The 24,179-nt window shown below is 34.4% G+C and overlaps 1 protein-coding gene across 4 annotated transcripts in view; it reads left to right on the top strand.

Moving 5' to 3' along the window:
* Window positions 1–24,179, top strand: part of COBLL1 (cordon-bleu WH2 repeat protein like 1) — a 153,775-nt gene that overhangs the window by 126,842 nt on the left and 2,754 nt on the right. For all 4 annotated transcript variants that reach the window (XM_054562573.1, XM_054562571.1, XM_054562572.1 and 1 more), the window contains 7 exons: window positions 4,638–4,791; window positions 5,215–5,280; window positions 6,473–6,592; window positions 10,212–10,446; window positions 12,092–12,186; window positions 16,222–17,864; window positions 19,754–19,930. In XM_054562573.1, the coding sequence (XP_054418548.1) occupies window positions 4,638–4,791; window positions 5,215–5,280; window positions 6,473–6,592; window positions 10,212–10,446; window positions 12,092–12,186; window positions 16,222–17,864; window positions 19,754–19,930 (2,490 nt within the window). The remainder of the gene's footprint in view (window positions 1–4,637; window positions 4,792–5,214; window positions 5,281–6,472; window positions 6,593–10,211; window positions 10,447–12,091; window positions 12,187–16,221; window positions 17,865–19,753; window positions 19,931–24,179) is intronic.

Below are 24,179 nucleotides of genomic sequence, written 5' to 3'. Positions count from 1 at the left end.
TAATAAGTTATTTAAAAAAATATTTTGTTCTATTACAGTTGTCCCAGTTTCTCCCCCTTTGCCCTCCTCCCCCGCCCTCCCCTCCCCCAACTCCCACAGTCTATCCCCACACTGTTACCAACGTCCATGGGTCGTTTATATGTGTCCCTTGACAAGTCCCTTCCTCTTTCTTCCACGCTTATCCCTCCATCCCCCTCCCCCCCTCTGGTCTCTGTCAGTCTGTTCCTTGTTTCCATGCCACTGGTTCTATTTTGCTCATTTCTTTGTTTTGTTCATTATGGTCCTCTTATAGGTGAGATCAAATGGTATTTGTCTTTCACTAGCATAATAAGTTTTAACCATTAATTGGCATGGAATCTAGTTATGACAGGTCGCATAGTCTCCCTGGCATCACTCAGACTACAGTGCTCTCTTCCCCTAATGTCTTTATTCTTAGTCTCCTTGATTCATTTGCAGCGCTAGAAAATACACATCCATTTACTTTCATGATACACACACAATACAGTAAGGAGGATAAATCTTACAGAATAAAATTATAAAATGTGCTCCACCAAAGTGTTCCAGGCTTTACCTTTCTATAAATGCATTATCTTGTCAACTGTCTTCATAGATGCTATTGAAGTTTTTTAGGGTTTGTGAACTTGAAATCTGTTTGTTTTTTTTAATTTTAAATCCTTTATCCATAGATAAATAAATAGCCTGTATACAAAGTTAGTTTGTCCTAAAACCCCCAGGGTGATAAATGAAATATATGAGTCTATTTCTATTCTGTCTTTGAGTTGTGGGTAGGTTCATATACATTTCTGAATGTTCGTATATAAATGTTTCTTTTTTATTTCTATGCTGTCTGCTTTATTATGTTATAACAAAAATTTAAGAGCTCTAATTCCCAAACAGACCCTATTGTCTGAGAAATTCATGTTGTGACTGTTGTTATCAGGTAATAAAAAAGACCAATAAATGACAGTGATTGGAAATCTGTCCTAAAAGAGGCAGCAGTTTTTTATCATAGGCCTCATAAAAACAGTCAGTCAAAACATGGGAAAGAAGTTTCCAAGGGAGAGCTATGAGGAAAACCAAATTCTGCCATTATTCATGCATTCAACATGTACTTACTAATCACCTACTGTGTTCTTACCGATAAACTCCTGTGATAGGAATGAGGCATGATTTAATAGGGTTTTATAAAAGTGAATGCATCAAGAAAGAAAATGACATCTACTGCTTTTGATGTTTAATCAATATTTTAAAAAGTAAACACCACATTGTTTTAGGAGTATTTTTGGTCTTTTTCCTAATGACTGCTAAATTTGTTCCTTTTATAAATAACAAGTAAAAGTTTCAGGACACAGACATATCAGTAAGAAAGCTTTTAATTTAAACTTTTTATTCTACTGAAAATGATATTTAAATACTTTCCATCCATCACTACATTTCTTTCTCAGCTAATGGATGGCCAATGATCTTCTAATTATTTTAAAACTCCAAGCAGCAACTGAGGAGCCACCTGATGCCAATGAGGGTGGAGGTGACCCTCAGATTTAATCAGAATTAGCTTTAGTGACTCTGAATTAAAATCTGGGCTTGGGTGGCAGTCATTAATCCTTTTTGCTTTATTATGGAGATGTCAGAAGAGTTCTAGAGGAGGGACCAGATTAATGAGGGGAATGAGGTTGGTGACAATAGCTATCTACCAACTGGTGTGAAGTTTAATGGTTAGACTTCAAGTAAGGCCAGTCTGCAGCCACCTTGTTCTGCCTCCTTTGTTAAGAGGAGTTAACCTTACTAAAACTTGTGTTCCATCAATTGCCTGCCACTGGAATAACTCTGCTTCTTTTCCTGTGAGATGACCTAACACAGTTGGCAATAACTCACATTTTTCTCTTTGAGGACAAGCTTCCTCTTTTCTTTGGCAGAAATTTTACAAAATTACAAAATAGAAAAATTTGCTACATTTTTCTTGGTGTGTAGCAAGGCATAAGGACTGAAAGAATCCTATGAACTAATTTGCTTCCCTTGGTATACTTGCATTGCCTCATAAATATTGGGATGACGCAAGCTTTAGGTACTCTCCTAGTCCAAGTTTATCCAAGTCCTTTTGTTTATAAATGAAAAGGGCAGTATTTCATTCATTATATCATTCAGTCAACAAGTATTTGAGAAACTTCTATGAGCTAGACATTGTTTGAGAGATGACAGCAGTGAGCAAAATAGGAGGGAAAAAAATTCCTGCCCTTATAGTCAACCCTGGTGGAAGTAGACAATAAATAAGGTAAATAGGCCAAGTATATGCTATGTCAGAGAACTATTAAATGCTGATTATGAAGATCAGGCTGGGAAAAGGAGTAAGTGTTGGGGGTCAAGGAGGAACTTATCAAAAAGGTGGCATTTGAGCAATGACCTGAAGAAAATGAGGGAGTAAGACTTAAGTTACTAGAAGAGCATTCCAAGAGCAAATGAAGCCATCCTGAGGCAGGGACACCCTGGCACATCTGAGGAGCCACATGAAAGCTCATGCGGCCAGACTAGAGTGAGACACTCCGTGTTTGGAGAAGGTGGTCAGAGAGAGCAGCGGGGGGGCCAGGCTATCAATTGCCCTAGAAGTTATTACAAGGACTCTGATGGTTCTCTGCCAATTGAGAAACTATTAGCAGGTTTTCAATAACGTGACCCGATCTGACTTAGGTTTTAACAGGATTCTTTTGCTGCTATGTTGAAAAAGAATTCTAAGGAAACAATGTGGAAGCAGATTCCAGTTCTCAAGTTCTTGATGATAATTTGGTCTGTGTGGTAGCCATCAATAAAGATGAGCCAACAGAATATTCTTAATGTGATGTTTGAGAGAGAAGGGATGGAGGTGACTCCAAAGTCATTGGTCTGAACAAATGGAAGAATGCTCTTTATTGAAACAGGAAAAAATATAAGCACAGGATTAGTTTGGACAGAAGAGGGGAGAGAAGGGGTCATCAGGCTTTCAGCTTGAGACCTGCCAAGTTTGAAATGGCCTTAGACATTAAGTGGAGATTGGATAGAGGCCCAGGCTGGAGGCCTCAGTTTGGAATTCATCAACATGTATTTAACACATAAAACCAGGGGAACAGAGGAGTTTGCTGAGAGAATGAGCGTAGATGCTAAAGAGAATATGCATGTTCAAGAACTGAGATGAAGAGCAGCCAACAAAGAAAACAAAGTTCAGACCTGTGAGAGTGAGGGTATGTGGTAACTGGGAAGAACAAAAAAGAAGATTCTAAGAGAGCAGTCAACCCTGTTCAGTACTGCTAATAGATCAGATAAAGTAGTTCTAAGAAGGAACCATTGATTTAGTTGTAGGGGAGGTCATTGATGACTTTGGTAGATAGTGTTAATGGATCAAATGTTGGGGTATTCTGATGGAAAGGTTCAAGCAGGAGATGAGAACTTGAAAATAAAAGCAAAGAATAACTATTTTAAGCCGGTTTGTTATAAAGAGAAAGAACAAGGTGACACAGCTCTGGGCCAGGTGACGTGGCTCTGGCCAGCTTGATGAGGCAGAATTGTCATAGGGTCTGCTGACAGTCACATGCCATAAATGTGAGCATTAGCTCTGCATAGAGTCAGTCATTTCAAATGACCTTGCCTAAATAGACATTGCTCTTTGAAATGTTTGTCATTGATACATTAGTGCTAAAAAGAGAAAGACTAATCAAACCCGGTTTCTTTTTCTTTTTTAATTTTTAGAGAGAAGGGAAGGGAGGGAGAAAGAGAGGGAAAGAAACCTCAATATGTAAGAGATAAATCAATCAGTTGCTCTCACATGCCCCCAACTGGGGAACTGGCCCACTACCCAGGCTTGTGCCCTGACTGGGAATCAAACCAGCAACCTTTCAGTTCACAGGTCAGCACTCAATCCACTGAGCCACACCAGCCAGGGCAAACCAGCTTTCCTTTTTTTTAAATTTTTTTTATTGTTCAAATATGCTTGTCTCCATTTTCCCATCACCACTTTCCCCTGGCCCACCCACCCCCACCTCCCACCCTCAGTCCTTCCCCACTTCAGCTTTGTCCATGGGTCCTTTATATACATGTTCCTTGATTTGACTGTTCCCCTTTTTTTTCCCCCTTACCCCGCTCTGTTCTTCCCTTTCATTACTGTCTGTTTTTTCTTTCAATGTTGCTGATTATATTTTCCTTGCTTTTTTGTTTTGTTGGTTAGGTTCCACTTATAGGTGAGATCATATGGTATTTGTCTTTCACCCCCTGACTTATTTCACTTAGCATAATGCTCTCCAGGTCCAACTTTCTTAATATACCTATATTATTCTCTTTTTTACCTCTTTTGTCCAGTATTTTCTCCAGATTTTCTTTGAAAGTTAGTTTTTAATTGTATTGCTTAAGACTCCTCTACATTGTAATTATTTGTTTGCATGTCAGTCTCCCATCCTGGCCTAAATTTCTTAAGAAGGATCATATTTTATTTCTCTTTACATTTCCATCTCATAGCCCAGCTCCTGGCACATGGCAGACACTCCACAAATTTTTTTTGAATGAATAATGTTATGTTCTATATTATATGATGCATTTGAGCTAAAGTCACTGTCTTCCTAAAGTTTGCTATTAATTTCTAAACAGAGATTTTGTTTGGTCATTTTGTTTTCCAGAGTTCCTGTGGATCAGACATAGTGAGGTCAGGCTCTCTGAAGTTCAGTAGCACATCCATTGGGAATTCATCTTTGAAAAGGACAAAGCGAAAGGCACCTTCCCCACCCTCCAAAATACCTCTGCATCAAAGTAATGAAAATAGTCTTGTGACTGGTAATGTTACTTTTCCCATTGACATTACATTTGTATTTTGTTTAATATAGACAGTAGTAATGATAGAGGTTATAAATCATATCTTTTTATTAACAATAATGCTTAAACTTAGGCTTTTAGTTAATTTTAATAACACTTAGTCCTTAATTATTTTACCTAAGCACCTTTTTAAAATCTGCAACATGACAAAATGAAATGAAAAAACTGTACAGCTCCATTATCCTAATGAGTATGTGATAATTTGTAAATCTATTCAGAAAGATCCAGCCATTCCAGGATTGACTACATGCATGAATGCAAATCTAAGTGGATTAGTAAAATGGCTCTCTCTTTCTGAATTATGTAAAAATAAGTAGGCTACTAAGGAATTGTTTCTTTAGTGAATGTGACCTGTTTCTAAATTGTGTTGCTGCTGTGTTCCAGCCCTGCAGTCAGTGCATGCAGACAGTGTTTCAGAAGCAAGCTCTCCCGAGGGGCTGTCCAGCCCAGGTATGTGTGACACCGTTACTACATGTCATGTAATTATGGAAAAAGATCTCATCATGACAGTAGAAGAATGACTCTACTTATAACCCTCTGCATATGAGAGAAATGTGAATGCTTTACTCCATTTCCCAAATTTTATATTATTCAATGAAAAAGTTTCCTCTCGAGCTTAGAGTGTAGAATGAGCACAACTCACAAATTTTAGTTCTGGCACCTTGGGTATATTCCCTAGTAGGTCTCCTGTTTTTCCCTATGTAATGTCAGGTTATCAGTTATTAATCTCCTTCCCAAGAGAAATGACACATTTTATTGTGTTCAGAAGAAAACTTACATGAGGGTGTAAAGCACCATTCTTCATGCAACTGTCCTAGGTATGAATTTAACATACAGGGTGTTTTAATCTAATGGTAAGAATTTGTTATTATGAAATATTTTCTATTATGTGTTCTCATTTTGGGTTCTCTCACAGTAAATGAAGTTCCAGAAAAAGTGAAATAATTCAATCCAATACTGTTTCCTAATACTTTTAATAATAGCTACTTATTAGTAGCTATTATAAAAATGAGTATGATAAAATTTCTTAATCCTTTGACTTTTAAAGTTAGATATAAATGAATATAACAGGCTAATAATGTCTAATCAAAAATAGAATGTCATTATACCAGTATGTTAGAATGGTGATAATTTGATAGGTATGATAATTGCTTAATATAACCTTACCTAATTTTTACAATTCATATTCACAAATACAGGAAGAACTCAGAAGCACCCAAATGCTCCTGAATCTTTTATATTTAAGTGATATTTAGGAATTTGGAATTTTGACACATCTTACACAAAAATTCTCATTTCCTCTGTAATTAAAAATGTTACCATTAAATAACTAGTAATGAATTTTCTTAACTCCTACCCAAAATGTTAGGATACCATATGTTCCAAAAAGAAAATTTATTAAATTACATCAAACTGTATAAGTGAAATGAAAAGATCCTGAAGTATTAGGAAAAAAAGGTGTAACTACTATTCAAACTTTGCTTGATACCTATTTCTCTTTCTCTTCTTTTTATCTCTTCCTGTTTAATGCTTGGATAATTGTGAGCTAACAAATCTGATTCCTTCCAAAACACTCTTGGTCTCTGCTTGTCTTAACTCTGTTGTCTAAGTGCCATTTCCACAGACTTTACTTCTTTGGCAGAAGCCTCACTTGGCCCTGGGCTCCCCAGTCACGAAGAGTGCACTTCTCCCAAACTGGCAGATGAAGCCTCTCTATTGGAGCACCCTGAAACACCCGAGGCAGCCGTAGCATCTCTGACATGTAGGTGACCGGGCTTTTCTTGAGATGTAAGATGAATAAAATCAGACGTTCTGAAGAATTTCAGTTTCTCTTCTATTTGGCTTCTGGGGTTTTAGGCAAACTACTTGAACTTTATTATTTCTAATCTCTAACTATATAACTATAAAAAAAAATGTTTTTCTTTCTTGAAGTTCTTTTTTGTAACTGAGGCATGGCTTATTTTCCATAGTATTGATTTTGATTGAAATTTTTATTTTTAAAATGTTGGAATTATTTTGTTACCAGATGGCAAAACTTTATAGTTAGGTAATACTTGAATGTTATCATAAATATTTTGCTCAGTTTTTTAGTGACTCAGAAAGAGTCCATAGCACCTGAAACTAGTTATTTAAAGTTACTGTGTTATCACACACTGCTTATTGGAATGTAAAACTGTGTGACCAGTTTCAAAAATAGTTTGGCAGGTTCTTTTTTTAAGTAAAACTTAAGCATTTGTTTTCTTCGTGACCCAGCAATCCCACTCCTAGGTATTTCCTCAATGCCTATGAGCACAGACAAACTTCCATGTGAATTATTGTAGAATTTGTATTCATAACTGCCAAAGATGGGAAGCAACCCAGTGCCCCTAAACTGAGGAATGGATTAAAAAACTGATTGGTCCAGACATTGGAATACTACCACCTCCACGTAAAAAAAATAATAATCATAACTAATTCATGCAATAACATGGCTGAATTTCAACTGTATTATGTTAAATGAAGGAAGCCAGACTTAAATCACTGGGTGTTGTACGATTTCATTGATATACATTCTTGCAATGGCAAAACTATAGGGTTAATGGTTACCAACAGCTGGGGTTGGGGGAGGGGTTGGTCACTAAGAAGCCTGAGGGATATTCCAACATGTATTCCAAAAATGGTGAATTTTATGGAATATAAAATATTCCTCAGTTTTTAAAAATAAAAAGGAAAACAGCTCTGCCTGGCAGCAACTACGATAATAATGTCTGACATAGTCGATATTTTTTGAATGAATGAATTTTTAAAAAGTAATTCACCAGACTAGATTTAATGTAATATAATTCCATTTTATTAAAAAGAGGTATTTGTAAGACAATTTTACAATTTTTATCATGTCCAGCGAAAATGTATAAGGAATCCTAAAAGTCTCAGGGAAATTTTAAGCTTTAATAACTTAGAAGTAAAATGCTGCAAACATACAAAAATGTATTCTGAAAGTTTTGTATTTAAATTACATTTACATGTGTTATATTTTGTGAATTTTAAAGAATTTTTAATTTTGTCTTTTGTTTTGATTTTGTTATCTTTAGAGGGACTGAAAAACAAAAATATTCAAAATATATAAAGCTAAGTAAGTGTAAAAGAAATTTCAATAACTATACTTTTAAATTGTTTTGTAATTTTTTAACATTTATATTCTAGAACTTGTTAAATCTTAAATTTGAACACTGTTCTTTCACAGTGAATATTTTCCCTTTATAACTTTTGAAGCTGAAATGCAATAGTTGTGATATAACGTTTGTAAAAATTATTCATTGTTTACAAGCCTGACTCCGATTTTTTTTATTATAGTCCTAGAATTTAGCGATCATTAAGTCTGTTAGTCCATACACAACAAACATTGGTTTAATATTTTTCAAAGCTTGGGAAATTTATACTAATCAAACAGCCAACTGTGAAAGCCCTCTTAGATTACAGTTTTTAAAAGGAATCACAGCCTTTTCTATGACATTTAATAACAGGAATACTTTTCAGGCTAGTGAAAAATATATATTGAAGTAAACCTATAAATGAATTTTCTAAGTGCCAAGTTATAAAATCCCAGAAAAATAATTTGAGAATATTTTTGAAACATGTAACTCATTCTTCAAACTTTAATTAGTTGAAATCAGCTTCTCAGTGAGGGCACCGTACTTAATAAAAACTTGTGTATTTTTGAGACACTTGTGATGGGCAAAAAGGAAAATGGGGATAATGATCAGTAATTTGTTAAATGTCACCTCAGTTAATCTAATAATTTCCAAAAGAGCTTAATATATACCGAGAACCCATTTATAAAACATATTTGCATCTAAACCAAAATGGCGATTCATTTTCTCACTATACAGTTTTCAAATTATATTATATTAATATATTCTTACTACATAGATGTAACATGCTATTATAGATATAATATTGTGGACACATTGGCATCATAATGATTATTTCACATGTTGTAATAAAGCAAGATATGCCAAAATACATATATTTAACATTTTACTTAAGTTTTTAAAATATTTTTCCGTTGAATAATCTATTTTTTAATTTATAATAAAAATACCAATAAAATTCTCCATATTTGTTAATTAAAGAGTACAAATAGCACAACTTTCTATTTGCTTAAAGATAAAGATAAAGAAATGCATTTTAAGTACTTTAAATATTCTTCAAATATGTTAATGTTTTTATTAAATTTTGTGGATGTGCTGGTCACTATAATTCAATGCTGTATCACCTTTTCTCCCCTCTATAGTTTTAATTAAAAATTAAAAATTAAAATTTGTTCAGCTGCTATTATGTAAGTGGAAGTGTTGAATTACATTGAAATAAAGAAAGATCTAGAACCTCATTTTTTAGTTTAGATTAACATCCACAGTGAGTGTGGACCTAACTGCTTAGGGTGCCTCCTTTGTTTGTCCTATTGGCCATTTGTTGTTGGTACTAAGGAATAATGATAAACACAGTTTTATATAATGAAATATTCACCACAGCTATCGAAAAGCAGCACACATGTGTGCATGCACATAACATTGATATAAGACAATCTTCAAGATAGAGTAAGTGGATAAAAAGAGTCCAGTGAAAAACATTATGTATAATATGCTTCCACTTATATTAAACTAGCAAAAAAGAGAAATGTAAGTATGCATATCTGCTCGTATATGCTCATTATATTTTCTGATAATATATAGGAAAAAACTGTTAAAGAATATTGCCTCAGAATCAAACTGAGCGAGAATAAAAATTAATTTTCATTGTATAATACTTATTCTGTTTTTATTTTTAAAAATTACATTAAGCATCTAAATCAGTGGCTTTTAATCCTGGTGGCATATAGAGTCACTTGAAAACCCTAAAACTGCTTGGTTCCACCCTTCAGAGGGGCTCATTTAACAAGTGTGGGGCAGGGTATGAACATAAGTGTCTTTACAGGGGCTCAGATAATTCTCAGTTGTAGTTAGTACCGATAACTACTGAGTCAATTTACAAGTGCACTTATAGACAATATTAAAGTAGTATTCATTTACATTTACAGCTATTACATGAATGTAAAAATCATTAAAATTGAAAGATATGTCCCTAAATTAAATATATAACTTTGGGTTTAAATAATGCCCTTTTTTCTACCATGAATAAAACTTAAGAGTGATAGCATATTATTTTTAGAATTGTATGTGTCTGAAATAATCTGATTATATGTTAACAATTATTCACCATTAGGGAAGTATTTCACTATTAGCTTTGAACCAGAATTTAAAAGAATCCAGTGATGATTATTTTAAACATTTCTTCTTTGCCAGGATAGTATGGCATGAATGAGGCAAATTAATATGTAGGATTTTATCTTTATTACTTTTTAGCCGGAATAAGCTCTGATTATAGTCTTGAAGAAATAGATGAAAAAGAAGAACTGAGTGAAGTGCCTAAAGATGAGGCTGAAAATATTTCTGGGAAGTCACAAGATATTCCTTTTGGATCTACGGATATAATAAATACACTGAGAAATGATCCTGACTCAGCCCTTGGCAATGATACTGGAGAGTCCTCACAAAACTCCAAAGAAGAAAAACAAGAAACTAGAAACACAGATGGACAGTAAGTAGTCTATGTGCCAGAAGTGTTGGTGGTGGTTTGTTTAATTAATACTAGTCTGAAATATAGATCTGATATTTTAGACGCAAATATAGTTGTTGCTTTGGTTTAGACTGTATCCCGTTTACTGTCATTATAAAAGTTTTTAATAAAGGCCCTGGCCGGTGTGGCTCAATTGGTTGCAGCGTCATTCTGTGCACCAAAAGGTTGCAGGTTTGATTCCCAGTTAGGGCACATACCTAGGTTGTGGGTTGGATCTCCAGTTGGAGGGGGCACATACAGGAGACAACCAATGTTTCTCTCTCCCCCCTTTCTCCTCTCTCTAAAAGAGCAACAAAAAAATGTCCTCAGGTGAAGATTTAAATAAAATGTTAAACAAATGCTCTATTTATGTGTAATTGGTTTTAAATAAATGCAAATTCAACACTTCTGGTATCTTGGTGTCAGATAAACCATAACGTGTAATTAATCTGTGTGACTGAAATATAAAGGTTTTTATTTACTTGTATTATATGTATTTTGTCTATTCCCTATTTGACCTAAGTGAACATTTAATTTTCACTTTCACCAAATGCTTCGCAAGGATTTTCACTGACTGATATATAAAACTATTCCACATATTAGAGTATTATATTTAATTATTAATATTATTTTTACAGCCAACTTCATGATACAGAACATACACTTTCCACTTGATCCTAGGAATTGAAAAGTATAGCATAGTACACTTGTATTATGTTAGAAATGCCATACCATGAATAAAGAAAAATGAAGTTGACTAGGCAAAATAAACCATCTTCATCAAAGTTTTGTTATAATTTTCATGGGATTGTCTCCAGTAAAATCCAGTGAGGTCAGTCCACATCCCGACCCAGCAGAAGTTGACCATACCATATTATGCGAAGTGAAATAAGTCAGAGAAAAACAAATGTCATGTGAAATCTAAAGAACAAAAATAAACAAACAAAACAGAAACAGATTCAACTAGATACAGAGAACAGACTGATAGCTGCCAGAGGTGAGGGAGATTGGGGGCTTGGATGAAAAAGTTGAAGGGATTGAGAAGTACAGTCTGGATGTTACAAAATAGTTCACGGGGAAGTAAAGTACAGAATAGAGTATAGTTAATATTGCAACGCTATGTATGGTGCCACGTGGGTACTGGAAATATTGAGGGGACCACTTTGTAAAGTATATGATTATCTAACCAGTATGCTATACACCTGAAACTAATAAAAAACAATATTAAATATAAAATGTACCTGAAAAATAAAATTTAAAAAAAACCCAGTTGATAATGACAGATGCAAGACTAAAATGTTTCATTTAGATCCTTTTTCCTTTAAAAGACAAATAACAGTAGCAAAAAGACACTGTTTTTGGAAAAGTATCCATTTTACCAAGCCTTTTACATTTTTCTTTGTAATAGGATCCCCATACAAAAGGTAATGTTTCATAGCAGCGTTTTCCCTCAGTTGCATTTTTTCTTTGCTATTAAATTTTCAGTACTTGGCATAAAAAGATGATTATTTCAGTCCATCTGTCTTTAGAAATTATTGGATGTTTTCTCATCGTGTGTGTGTGTGTGTGTATGTGTGTGTGTATCTGAATAGTATCAAAATATAACCTACAATATCATATTTTGCAGAGGACCACACTTGAAGATATACAGTGCAAGCAATGAAGAGAGGGTCGTTGACAGTGTAAGAACCTTGAAGTCATTACGTCCAAACCAAGAAAATGGTGAGTTCTAAAAACACTAATAGTCAATACTTCATAGCACTTAGTATTGGCCAAGGGCCATTCTTAACACTTATGTATTATCTCATTTAATCTTATATATTAACTCACTTATGGACATTATTTGTCTATAGTCCCATTTATATATGATTGAGCCACCAAGATAATATGTAACTTACTTAATACATCAGATTTGAATCTAGGCAATATTATTGCAAAGCTGCGAACTGTGCTTTTAACTACCATGTGTACCCCTTTGTTGTTAAATGTTAGAGGTTATCTGACCTAAATCTTAAAGATGTATAATCTATGCATGTACTTGTGATCAATTTCCCTTTTTTCCTTCTACTGACTCTTTAGTCCAAGCCTGTTTTACTTCATACTCAAGTTGCTATAATTTGGGTGAAACTTGTCTGTCTGCTTTACATGTAATTATATAATGTTATTTATTAGTATTTCCCACCCCCCACCCCCCAAATCAAAATAGCGTTTTCTCCTTCTCATCATATATATCTCTCAGTTCTGTCATTAGGCCCATGCTCATTTTTGTCCTTGCATGTAAAATAATTTTCAACCTATCTTCACCCATTCAACCACTATTCAAATCTAGCTGCTTCACTTATTTTGTTACTTGATTACTAGAAGCCATATAGTTCTCTGGTTGTGACTCTTCATTAAGATTGGACACGTTTGGATCAGAAAAATTATATCTGATACTTTGTTCGAATTCCTCATAGCATCTAGCATGATACTGAGATATTGTTAAAATATATACTTTGAACTTATCAGAAAACTGATGCCACACAGAAGATGCAAGGAATGCACAGTGGTGGTATTTTAAGGGGACTATAAGAATTCATAGTCCAATCTGTTATGTTAATATAGAACTTAGGTTAAGATTCTTAACAAACATAGGGATGGATGGATAGATAGATAGATAGATAGATACACACACACATATATACACACATATGTATATATCTGGATAAAATATTGATTATCCCAAATGTCATAGATAGATAGATAGATGGATAGATTTGTTTATCATTTTATATATGTCATATGTGTTGGTTAATTTAAATATATTTGTCTCATTTGTATATCACTTTATATATGTTATATGGGTTAGTTAATTTAAATATATATGTCTCCAATTCATTTTCCTCATGGTCTATACCATCCAGAGATATAATACTGAGAGGATCTAAAAGTATATAATTTCCCCATTCTTCTCCTCTTGATTGAGTTTTTCACAACATATATTATGATGGCAGTAACATTTATACTGAGAAATCATGATTTGAAAGCTGCTTCCTTCTTTTTAAAATAATTAAGTAAAGTAATTTTTGCTAAAATTTTGACATCAAGTTAGTGCTGGGGTTACAAGTACACTTCTGTAATAATATTTATGTGCATTTGCACTTGATTTGCAATGACCTATGTTAACTGGAGGTGTTTCTTAAAATAAATAATTTCTCTTTTCCTTGGAGTAGTTTTATTCTGTTTTCCTCTTTTATTAGTTATCCTGCATATTTATCTAAATCATCCTTTCATAGTGTAGACATTGGTATCAGTTTTGTGTAGAGTAAGGACGGAAAGCTACAAAATATACTTTCTCCCTCTACTGGCTATTCTTGAAAAAATGACCTAACCATTCATTGACACTTAACATCAGGTATGTTTGATGACAGACTAGGTAATAAATTCCTTAGTGATTCTAGGTGTCCAGGTCTGACAATCATTTAGAATAATCCTGAATTTTTGATGAGAAATTCGGAGTTAGACAATGGTAAAGTAGATAGAACCCACCAAAAATGTGAAAGAAATTTGGATATTTAAGCCAATAAATTAGAGTTTGTTATAGGGGATTTAATTTAAAATATATTATTACATTAATGTACTTTCTTTTAGAAAACATTTCTGTTGTGTAACTGGGATAAACCTGTATTCAGTGGTAAATGAGAAGTAAGAGAGAAGGAAATACATTTAGGCTCGTTTCCTAGTGCCAGGGACCATTTCCTATACACTTTTGTGGTCCCAGCAGCATTGAGAGTAGTGCTTTTCGTACAGATATTAAAGATACTTAAGAACCAAGTAAATAAGAGCATAGGCAGAAATGTGCCTCATCCATGGTTCCTAATCACATATCCTTAATTTTATAAATCGCAGAAGTTAATAATTATTTGTCATTGACGAAAGTCACTCATATAGATAAGACATATTCTTATAATCAGTTGCATTTTATTTAGGAAGAATAAAAATTAAAATGTATATATTTACTATAGGAACCTTGCAACATAACATAAGATATAACTACCATGATCAAATAATTGTACAATAGACAAGCTTTAAAAATATGAATATATTTTTAAAAATTGCTTGTGTATAAATTTACCTGGCAACATGATTTTTTTTTTTTTTGCATGCGTATTTTTCTTTTTCCCTTGTCTTTTTTCTTTCTTAACAGAAAAACAACTTTAAATATCTCATGACATTTTAGGGAGTGAAATTGATGTTTATCTTATACATGAAAGTGAGTGATGATAAAACCATAGAGAAATACTTGACATTCTTTCACAATTTGATTCCCAAGGCACACATTTCACTTGTGCTGTGCAAACTACTATATTGAAAGAGCAGGCCTCTGAGGATTGAAGATGAAGGCTAGTTGGTCATTCAAGAGAAATGATTCTTCTGGACATCTGACTAGAGAAGCACAATATATAAATGAATCACTTTGCTCAGTACTAAACCCAGGGTGCATACTCATAAACCCGTATTTCCTTTCAGGTGCCTCATTCCAGTTCTTTGCCATCACGTTTTTGGTTGGCGACTATTGCTCTGTTAACCTAGACACTGGCAAATGATTTTTGTTTTCAAGAAGTCTGAATTTTAATTAAGAAGAAAAGTAGTACAGGGGAGAGGGAGGTTTTCTCCTCTACTTTAACTCTGACATGAAAACAATAGGATATTTTTTCCCAAAGAGAAAAGTAAAAAACCACATGATTATTTTTATGTACTTGAAATCACCAGTGTTATGACTAAAAACAATCTTTAGTGAGGATGCAATTAACAAGATAATCAATTTAGATTCTGTTTACACTTCAACTCTTAAAGGTATTGCTTCTGTTGTCTGCTTTATTTAAAACTGGTAACATTTGCTGAGATTGCTTCCTCTTTAATAGTATGTATAAAATATAAATATACTAGGCGCTATAGAAAAGACAGAAAAAGAATCAAAATGGAAAAAATATATATATTGAAATTATCCATGTCTTTTGTCATTATAAATAATGCTGAAATATGAAATCTTTCCTTATAAGAAGAAACATAGCTATCTTCTATGGAGTGCGTGCTCAGGGCAATATCCTACCCTAGTAAGCATGCTACAGAAATGATATGTAAAATACATAGTGGACCATTGAACAACATGGGTTTGAACACTGTGGTTCCACTTATATACACATTGTTTTCAATAAATACTAAGTTATTTTCCCTTCTTTATGATTTCCTTAATAACATTTTTTTTCTAGCTTACTTATTGTAAGAATACAATATATAATATATATGACATACAAAAATATGTGTTAATTGACTGTGTTACCATAGACTATTACTAAAGTTTGGGGGGAGTCAAAAGTTATATCTGATTTTTAATTGTGGAGAGAGGTCAGTGTCCATACTCTTTGTGTCCTTCTAGGGTCAGCTGTAATACATATTTTCACCATTTTACATCTGAGGAAACTGAGGCTCAAAGGGTTAAGTAGTAAAATTGTGGTCACAGAGATTATAATTAGTCAAGCCGGGTTGCAGATGGATTCCAGACTTTGGACTCCATGACACCAAAGCCCATGGGGGGGGGGGGTGTTTGTGTGTGTTTCTAAATTCCATTGCCCGCTTTTGTATAATTAGTGAACTGAAAAATTTCCTATAGAATTCAAACCAACCTATTTCACTTTGGGGAAGGCAAGCATTGAAAACTGAGGTTTTTTACTTTTTTTTCATATGCTTGATGGATATTTTTCTTCCTCTCTGTAGATCAAAATGAAGTAATTACCATTTCAATTAACACAGAAGATACTATGAAAAATGGAGAGAGAACAGAAATCAATGTAGGTGGTATTGCCAACAATAACAATGTGGACAAGGAAATTGACAGACTGTCAAACTATCATGTACATGAAACTGAAACTGCTGGAAGTTACAAGGAAAATCATCTAGCTGCTTCATCAGTACCAGGCCAAAAACTTAATCAACCCAGTACAGAAAAGACAAAAATGCAAGATGCCGCAATTCAGACAACTCCTTCCTATAACAGTTTTGATGGGAATCACCAACATCATCATTTGTCTGACTTCAAAGCTGATGAAAGTGTGCAAACTGCAGATAACAAGAAATCAACTCAACATTCATCTTTAAGTCCACAAGTTTCTGTAGATAACTCAAGAGAATTCAAGAATCAGGGCCCCCTAACTATATATTCAGAAGATCAACTCACCATAAAAGATTCAATTTATGTACATGGTAATGATGCTCTTTTGCTTCCTGTAGATGGGATTAATAAAAATTCAACTGCTTCTTATATAAAGAATTATCCACTTTATAGACAAGACTACAGTCCCAAGCCAAAACCTTCAAATGAAATTACAAGAGACTATATACCCAAAGTTGGAATGACTACTTATAAAATAGTGCCTCCCAAATCCCTGGAAATATTAAAAGACTGGGAATCAGAAACCTTAGGGCATGAAAATGATCAGGATACACATACTTTAGGAAAAAAGCATATTGAAGAGAATGTGAAAGAAACTGCCATCCAAACAGAGGATGCTATTTCTGAAAGCCCAAAGCAGCCACAGGTAGACCTTAAACCCAAGCCTACGCTAAGGTCAGAGGATCAGGTGCACAGTGTGGAGAGCCTGCCCCAGAGCACCGCGGCGAACCTTCTGAAGTCTACTCCCAGAATGACGAGAGATGCTGGCGCAGCTCCTTTTGTGCCGAATTTGGAAGATATAAACAACATTTTGGAGTCAAAACTTAAATCTCGTGTCTCAAATTCCCAGACCAAACCAAGTTCTTTTTTCTTGCAAATGCAGAAAAGGGTTTCAGGTCACTACGTGACATCTGCAGCTGCCAAGAGTGTCCACACTGCCCCCAATCCTATTCCAAAGGAACAGATAAAGAAAGAGGTGGAAAGGGATACCATACCCCCTGCAGAGCAAACTGTCTCTCCTTTCAGTACAACAACCCACTCTCCTCCACAACCCCACATTAAAAACACTGATGATAGCATCAGCCAGCAGAAGCCCCCTCAACCCTCTCCCCCTCCTGTAGCTCCAAAACCTGTTTCTCAACCACCTCCGCTTCCTGTAGCTCCAAAACTTGTTTCTCAACCCTCTCCTCCTCCTGTAGCTCCAAAACCCGTTTCTCTTCCCGCAAGTCAGTTGGCAGCACTAAATCTGAAGACTCTGAAAACTTTTGGTGCCCCACGACCTTATTCCAGCTCTGCTCCTTCGCCCTTTGCCCTCGCTGTGGTGAAGCGGTCACAGTCTTTCAGCAAAGTGCGTACAGAGTCTTGCAGCGAGGGTGCGCCTGCCCCATCTCCAAGTGACAAAGAGGAAGGGAAGATTCCTTCCATAAATCAATTTGTTGACGTCCCACAACTAAGTGTCAGTAATAAGGTAAATGTTACCTTTTTAAAAATAGCGGGTACTTATACAGAATGATTTAAATGGGGATGAACAAGCATGTCGATATGTTTGTGTATTATTTAAGTCTGAATTCATATTAATCTAATATCAAACTACCTGTTGTAGAAAAAAAGTGTAGTTACACAGAATCTGATTTTTCTCAGAACAACTAAATTCATATAAGCTGATTGGGTATTGCATTAAGGTCACGATATATCATTAGCAAATATGTATTTAAGTTTTCTTTGCTCATATTTGTATATTGTACTAGTTTTTAGTTCTAACTCCGTATTTTCCTCTGTTTTGCTTTTCTCAATTTGTCAATAACTTTTCTGGATATTCTGGTTTACTTTTTTTTCCTTCCAATTCTACATAATTGCAAAAGTTTTAATTATATAGAAATATAAACAGTATCAAAGCCTAAATAAAATAATCTAATGTCTCTCGGCTATGCATTTTCTGTCATATACACTTAACTTCGGCTTAGTAAACATTTTTACATGTAAATAATTTAGATTAAAGCCAGAGTTTAAATATGTAATTTTCTTAATTTCCCATTTCATCAATTCACTGTCAGCTTTTCCATTTATGTGTATGTTGACCAAAGTATCATTTAACCACTATATAATCTTAATATTTTACAAAAAAACAAGGGATATTTGTTGACTTCATGTTTGCTCAACTGTTATAATTTGCCAGGTTCAAATAGTCAAAGGATAGGATTAAATTCATAGTATGAATTATGATAATCCCCATGCAATTTTAAAAAAATACTTTGTGTACTTTTACTGTGATAGTTTTTAAAGAATACTTTCATATTTGTGTGACAGCTCCAGAAGTATTCTATATGACTTTTTCAAAAATTCCTAGAGTAACAGGACATTAACCATATTGCCAAGTAGAGATTTTTCCATAATTGAAATACAATATTTACCTTGATGGATATTTCTTAATGTATTTCACATTTATGTTTATTACTTTGATATAATGTCAGGAAGAGATATATGATAGGAGATTAATGCTTTACTTGAAAAAAAGCCTGTTTTTTTTTTTTTTTTTCCTTAGAATGAAATACATTCCTAAGCAACAGAAGCTTGATTTAGATAATATCATTTTTGGGCCACTGCCCAAGCATTGTTTAGCTGATCATTTGTAAAGATATTTATTTGGCAGTTTGAAAAAGACATATTTAAGTATTTTTTAATAATAATTGCCAGTTAAATTAGTTACTAAATATTCATTCCTAAGAAGTTTAATTGAATTTTTAATTCTTAAATTTGGAAATTCCTAATGTTTATTTTTAGTCTCATGGGAATAATAAAGAAAACTTTGCCATCACTTAGTCCCTCTGACTTATAGGAAAAACAAAACAAGCCAGTGCATGTAACACAACCATTAATATTTTATTACTAAATGATATGTTAGGTTCATCCAATATGAATTTACCAATATGTGTCTATTTTTTACCATCAAAAATAATAATTTCACAATCTAATATGTTGGAACTGTAAAAATGTTTTTTTTTTCTGTGAAATATATTTTTTATAATTCACTTGGCTCTAAGCCAACTTCATTGGAGAAATCAGCCTTATTTGACTCAAGGACAGTAAAATTAGTCCAGCGTTCATAAAACAAAGAAAGTGCCACTTTTCTTTGTTAGCCCCCTCCCTAGTTAAGAGAAGAGAAGAGAAGTTAATACCCTCTTTCCAACTGAGCTCTGGCAGCCAAAATAATTCAATGGGTGAAAAAATAGAGCTATGTCTAAAAAACCAATATGGCAAATGGCTATTCTTAAAGAACCGTTGATAAAGAAAAAATATTGGAAAATGGTCCATTCTTCACTTGGTATTTATATAAGTATTCTGCATTTATTATTTTAGGAAAATAACTCTGCACATAATGAACAGAATTCCAAAATACCATCTCCAACTGACTGTCCATCACTCACCCTCAAGAGGCAAACTTCTTTAACCTTCCAAAGCTCTGACCCAGAAGAGATCCGACAGAGTTTGCTGACTGCAATCCGTTCTGGAGAGGCTGCTGCCAAATTGAAAAGGGTAACTTTTCTTTATCAGATGGGGGACAGTGGGTTTATTTTTAACAATGTCAAAGTAATAGGGGGAATTGTTTTCTGGCACTTAAATGTGAATAGGGAAGATGTCAGAAGTCACTCTTTTATGTCAGGGGCCATTTCTGAAGTATAATCTAAGTCCAGGGTCTTACACATATTTAAAAAATATGTCAGGTCTGTTTTCCATAACGTGGGCCAAGTGCAGAACATGTCTTTTGCTCATTATCATGAAACTATATATAGAGAAAGTACCTGGATTCTTTTTTTCTTTTTATTGTTGACACTATTACAGCTGTCCCCATTTCAGCCCCTCCCCACTTTGCCTGCTTTCACCCATCCCTCACCCCCTTTTTCCCTCTGACTGTCACCACACTCTTCTCTGTGTCTGTGAGTTATGCGTAGATGTCCTTTGGCTAATCTGTTAAGAAATTGTTACCCCAACAAGAAAGGTTCTTTTAGAAAGAAAATCTCTCCATATTCCAGGGAAGCTGCACTAGTTAGTGACCTGCAAGTTTTCAGTCATAGTTACTAAGGTAATCAAGTCACTACCACCAGTGGGATGAGATGGGGGTAAGTGGAGAAGGAGACAGTTTCACAGGTAAACCAAAAAATGTAGGGAAAACCCAGAGAATTTAGATGAGACCTGATGTAGAAATTCAAGGCCTAATAATGCCTTGCCAGCCAGAATCGTTCAGCTCCTCTGTATTGATGCGTAAGAGAACTTCAGGAAAGGAGGCGCGCTTCTCCCACAGATACCAGGCGGTTGTCACAGGGAATTATCTGTAGGTGGGTGCCCTCCCTCCGTCACCCTCATCCCCCGAAAGAGAACGGGTGAAGCCTGAAGCCTGCGTCATCCCTTTGACTTCCCAGAGGCTGTGGTATCTCTAAATGTCTTTCTTGTTCTGCCCTTAGTCATCTTGGTTGCAAGTTCCTCAACACCCAAAACAAGAAAAGTACTCCTTATTCCATTGACTCCCTAGGCATTTCATTTTGTGAATTCCTTCTGTAATCATTTTAAAAGCTATTTAGAGAAGAGTAAGAGGCTTGTTGAGTAAAACACTGAGCTTGACAGAAAGGAAATCTGTGAAGCCACAGGAATGCTGCAAAGATGGAAAGAAAGGGAAGGCATCTTGAGCCCCCCTCGTGGCTGACCTTGCCGCCCTGGCCAGTTTCCTCAGCGTGTTTCAGAGGATCCGTGAGTGACAGACGAGCTGAGCAAGGCTTGGCGCTCCCACCTGGGTGCCCATGGAGACAAGGCAAAATGGTGCCCGCGGTCAGAAGTGGAGGAGACATGAAGGAATAATTCAGGGAATTGGGGTTGAATTATTTAGAATATTTTGTAGCCTGAATTTAGGTGCCAGGCAGCAAAAAATTATGTAGGTCTTTGCATATTAAAATTGATACTTCATGACATGTATATTTTTGTGGAGAAATATGCCCCTGTATATTGCACATTCTAATTTGCAGAAGTATTTTTAGCTTTAATTTAATCTTGTAAATTAAAGATATATTTCAAATATACCACTTTCCAACCTAAAGCTCTCAATTCAATAGAATTGACAAGCATTTTTTAAGCACATAAGTATCATACATTGTACTAGACAAAACGGAGCAAAATGAGACTTCTGTCTTCTGGGTGTTCACTGCCTGGGACTGAGAAACAGTGATACATGAGGCCCATAGAAGAACCTAGTATCTACATAGGGGAAAAGTGCAGTGTGTTTCTACTTAGCCAGTGGATATATTAATCATTTTCAATGACCTAATTGTAGAAAACAGTGCATTAAGTTGAAATGCCTTTTAAGCCAACAGAAACGTACAGGCAAGCAGCTGTGTGCTTGGTGTGTTATGGGCTCTCAGTTGGCAGTCTCTTCACATATAAAACTCTCATTGCTTCCAGAATGAGCTGGATGTGAATTAACATAGAGAACAGGCTCAAAATGATGATCCTATAATTGGGTCCTGTTTATGACTCATTACTTTAGGTTCTATTGAGACTAAATTTTATCTTTCTCAGTAGGAGGTTATTGATAGCTCTGAGTCTATAGAGTGCCAGTTCTTAAATTTTGTTTAATGAAAATTCCTTACATAAACCATTTTATTCTACTAAAAGTGGACACAGAGTCTAATAAAGTTCACAATATCCACACTTCATGATCAGATTTCATTTCATGATCACTTCTACTTATATATGCTAAAAATGTGCATACCAGGACTCACGTATAAGAATATTCATGGAATGTTATTTGTAAACACCTCAAAGAAATATAACCTTAATTTCCAAAAATAGTAGAATAGTGTATTCAAAGAATGGACTATTATACAGCAAATAAATTTGACAAAATACAGCTAAATGAAACAGTATAGCTACATATAAAATATATGTGTGTGAAATTTGACAGCACTAAATTATGTTCATTGGTAATACATGGTAGGTGGCAAGTATTTTTAAAAGCAAGGAAGTAACTACAAAAATCCTGATAGTGGACTTCCAGAGGGGAAGGTAAGGGCTTGCTGGGGGCTTATCAGAGCAAGACAGACACACAATTTAAGAGGGAACCAGAAAACTAAATAGGTAAAATAAATATCTGAAAACCATATTTTTTAAATGTCCAAATTAATGCAAAATCCATGATGAGTAAAATGTCAAAGAGTTAAGTAAAGGTAAGTCACCAAGGAGGTGGAGGTATTCTCTCTTTTGACCTGGGTGGTGAGTTATATACATGTTTGTGTTTGTTTTCATTGGGCTGTTTTAAGTTTAGTGCACTTTTCTTTAAATGTATTATATTTCACAAAATTGCCAAAGTTGGTAAAAATGGTCACAAAAAGGCTCTAGTTTCTTGAAATATTTGCTTAAGTCCCATATTTCTGTCCTGTACTGAACATTTCTCCTGTTTTTATTTTTTAAATTCTAATTTTTTTTAATAGAACAACAGTTATAGTGCCAAATAAAACCTCAAGCGATTTTGACAGTAGGTTTAGATTGTTCATCAGAAAGTTGGCTCAGGGTTTGCCTTTATTTTGGCACCCAAATGTTTAGTTTAAGTCCAGGTACCAACCTGCCTTATGGCTCTGGTTCATACCAAGCAATTAACCTTCATTATAGTAGTTGATTCACATTAGAAAAATTATCTAGTTGATTGCTTTAATGTAAATGTAGTCTTGAACATGATATATTTTTTTCTTGTTCTTAAGTATTTTCCATACCTTACTTCCATTCAGTCCCCAGGCAGATACAGAAATTTTTGTCTTCAGGTGAAGCATTAATAATTCTAGCTCTGTGTTTTTTAAAATGTGCTTGACATTAAGATTTATGTATGGATCAGCAAATTGTGTTCAGAGAATGAGACAGACTAATTCATTATTGTTGGCTTGCGTTGACACAGGGACTTCTTTGGCAGCCTTCAGTTCTTGATGATGCTTGAATTACTACAGGTTGTTATACTATTACAAGTAGAACATAGGTTTGTAAAAATAAAGTCTGAAAATTAACTAACAGAAGATATTTAGTACTTGATATTAAGTATTTCCTCAGAATGTAAAACTTACATTTGTCTAGATAGAAATGTGGAGGGAAGAAAAGAACTGGGTAAGTCACCCAAAATCGTTCTGCCTTGTTTTATTTAATTGGCTTGTTTTTAATTCATATTTCCTTAGTTGAAATTTGAACTATCAGGGCTTTCAGGTTGGCAGCTCTTTTCATACATTTTTACAGTAAAAATAAATGATAGTTTCATAGTTGACTCTCTTTATGGGGATAAAAGTACTATGTGAATATTCCTGAAAATCCTTTAAATTTCAAGGTTAGACAGTTAACTTAGTACTTGCTCATATCAGTAAATTCTTAAATGTTAACTCTTTAAAAATATCTTTATTATAAGTTTCATATATTCATTGCTCAAAAATTAAGCAACTTTTTTTTTAGTTTTTACTTTATAAATGTTTGTAAAAGTTACTGTATTCCATTCAAGACATATTCATTGTTCTACCCTGTGCCAGGCACTAAAACAAGCATGAGTAAAAAGTGGCATTAAAATAGAAAAGGTGTCTGACCTCACAGAATTTATAGTACTATATGCTAATGGTGTCTTCTCATGTTTGTCAGTCCAGTAAACAATTTTTTAAATAACAAACAAAATATAGTCCCCCTCCATCAAAGTAACTGTTCTAGATAGATAGATTACAGTATAATCTTCCAGACCACTTTTGTATTATATAAACATATTTAATTTTTT

Source organism: Pteronotus mesoamericanus, unplaced genomic scaffold (genome assembly GCF_021234165.1).
Source record: "Pteronotus mesoamericanus isolate MK-2021 breed Mesoamerican mustached bat unplaced genomic scaffold, CSHL_Meso_final scaffold_651, whole genome shotgun sequence".
Taxonomy (NCBI): Eukaryota; Metazoa; Chordata; class Mammalia; order Chiroptera; family Mormoopidae; genus Pteronotus; species Pteronotus mesoamericanus.
Note: the sequence above shows the minus strand (reverse complement) of the source record. Positions and strands in the feature narration are given on the sequence as shown.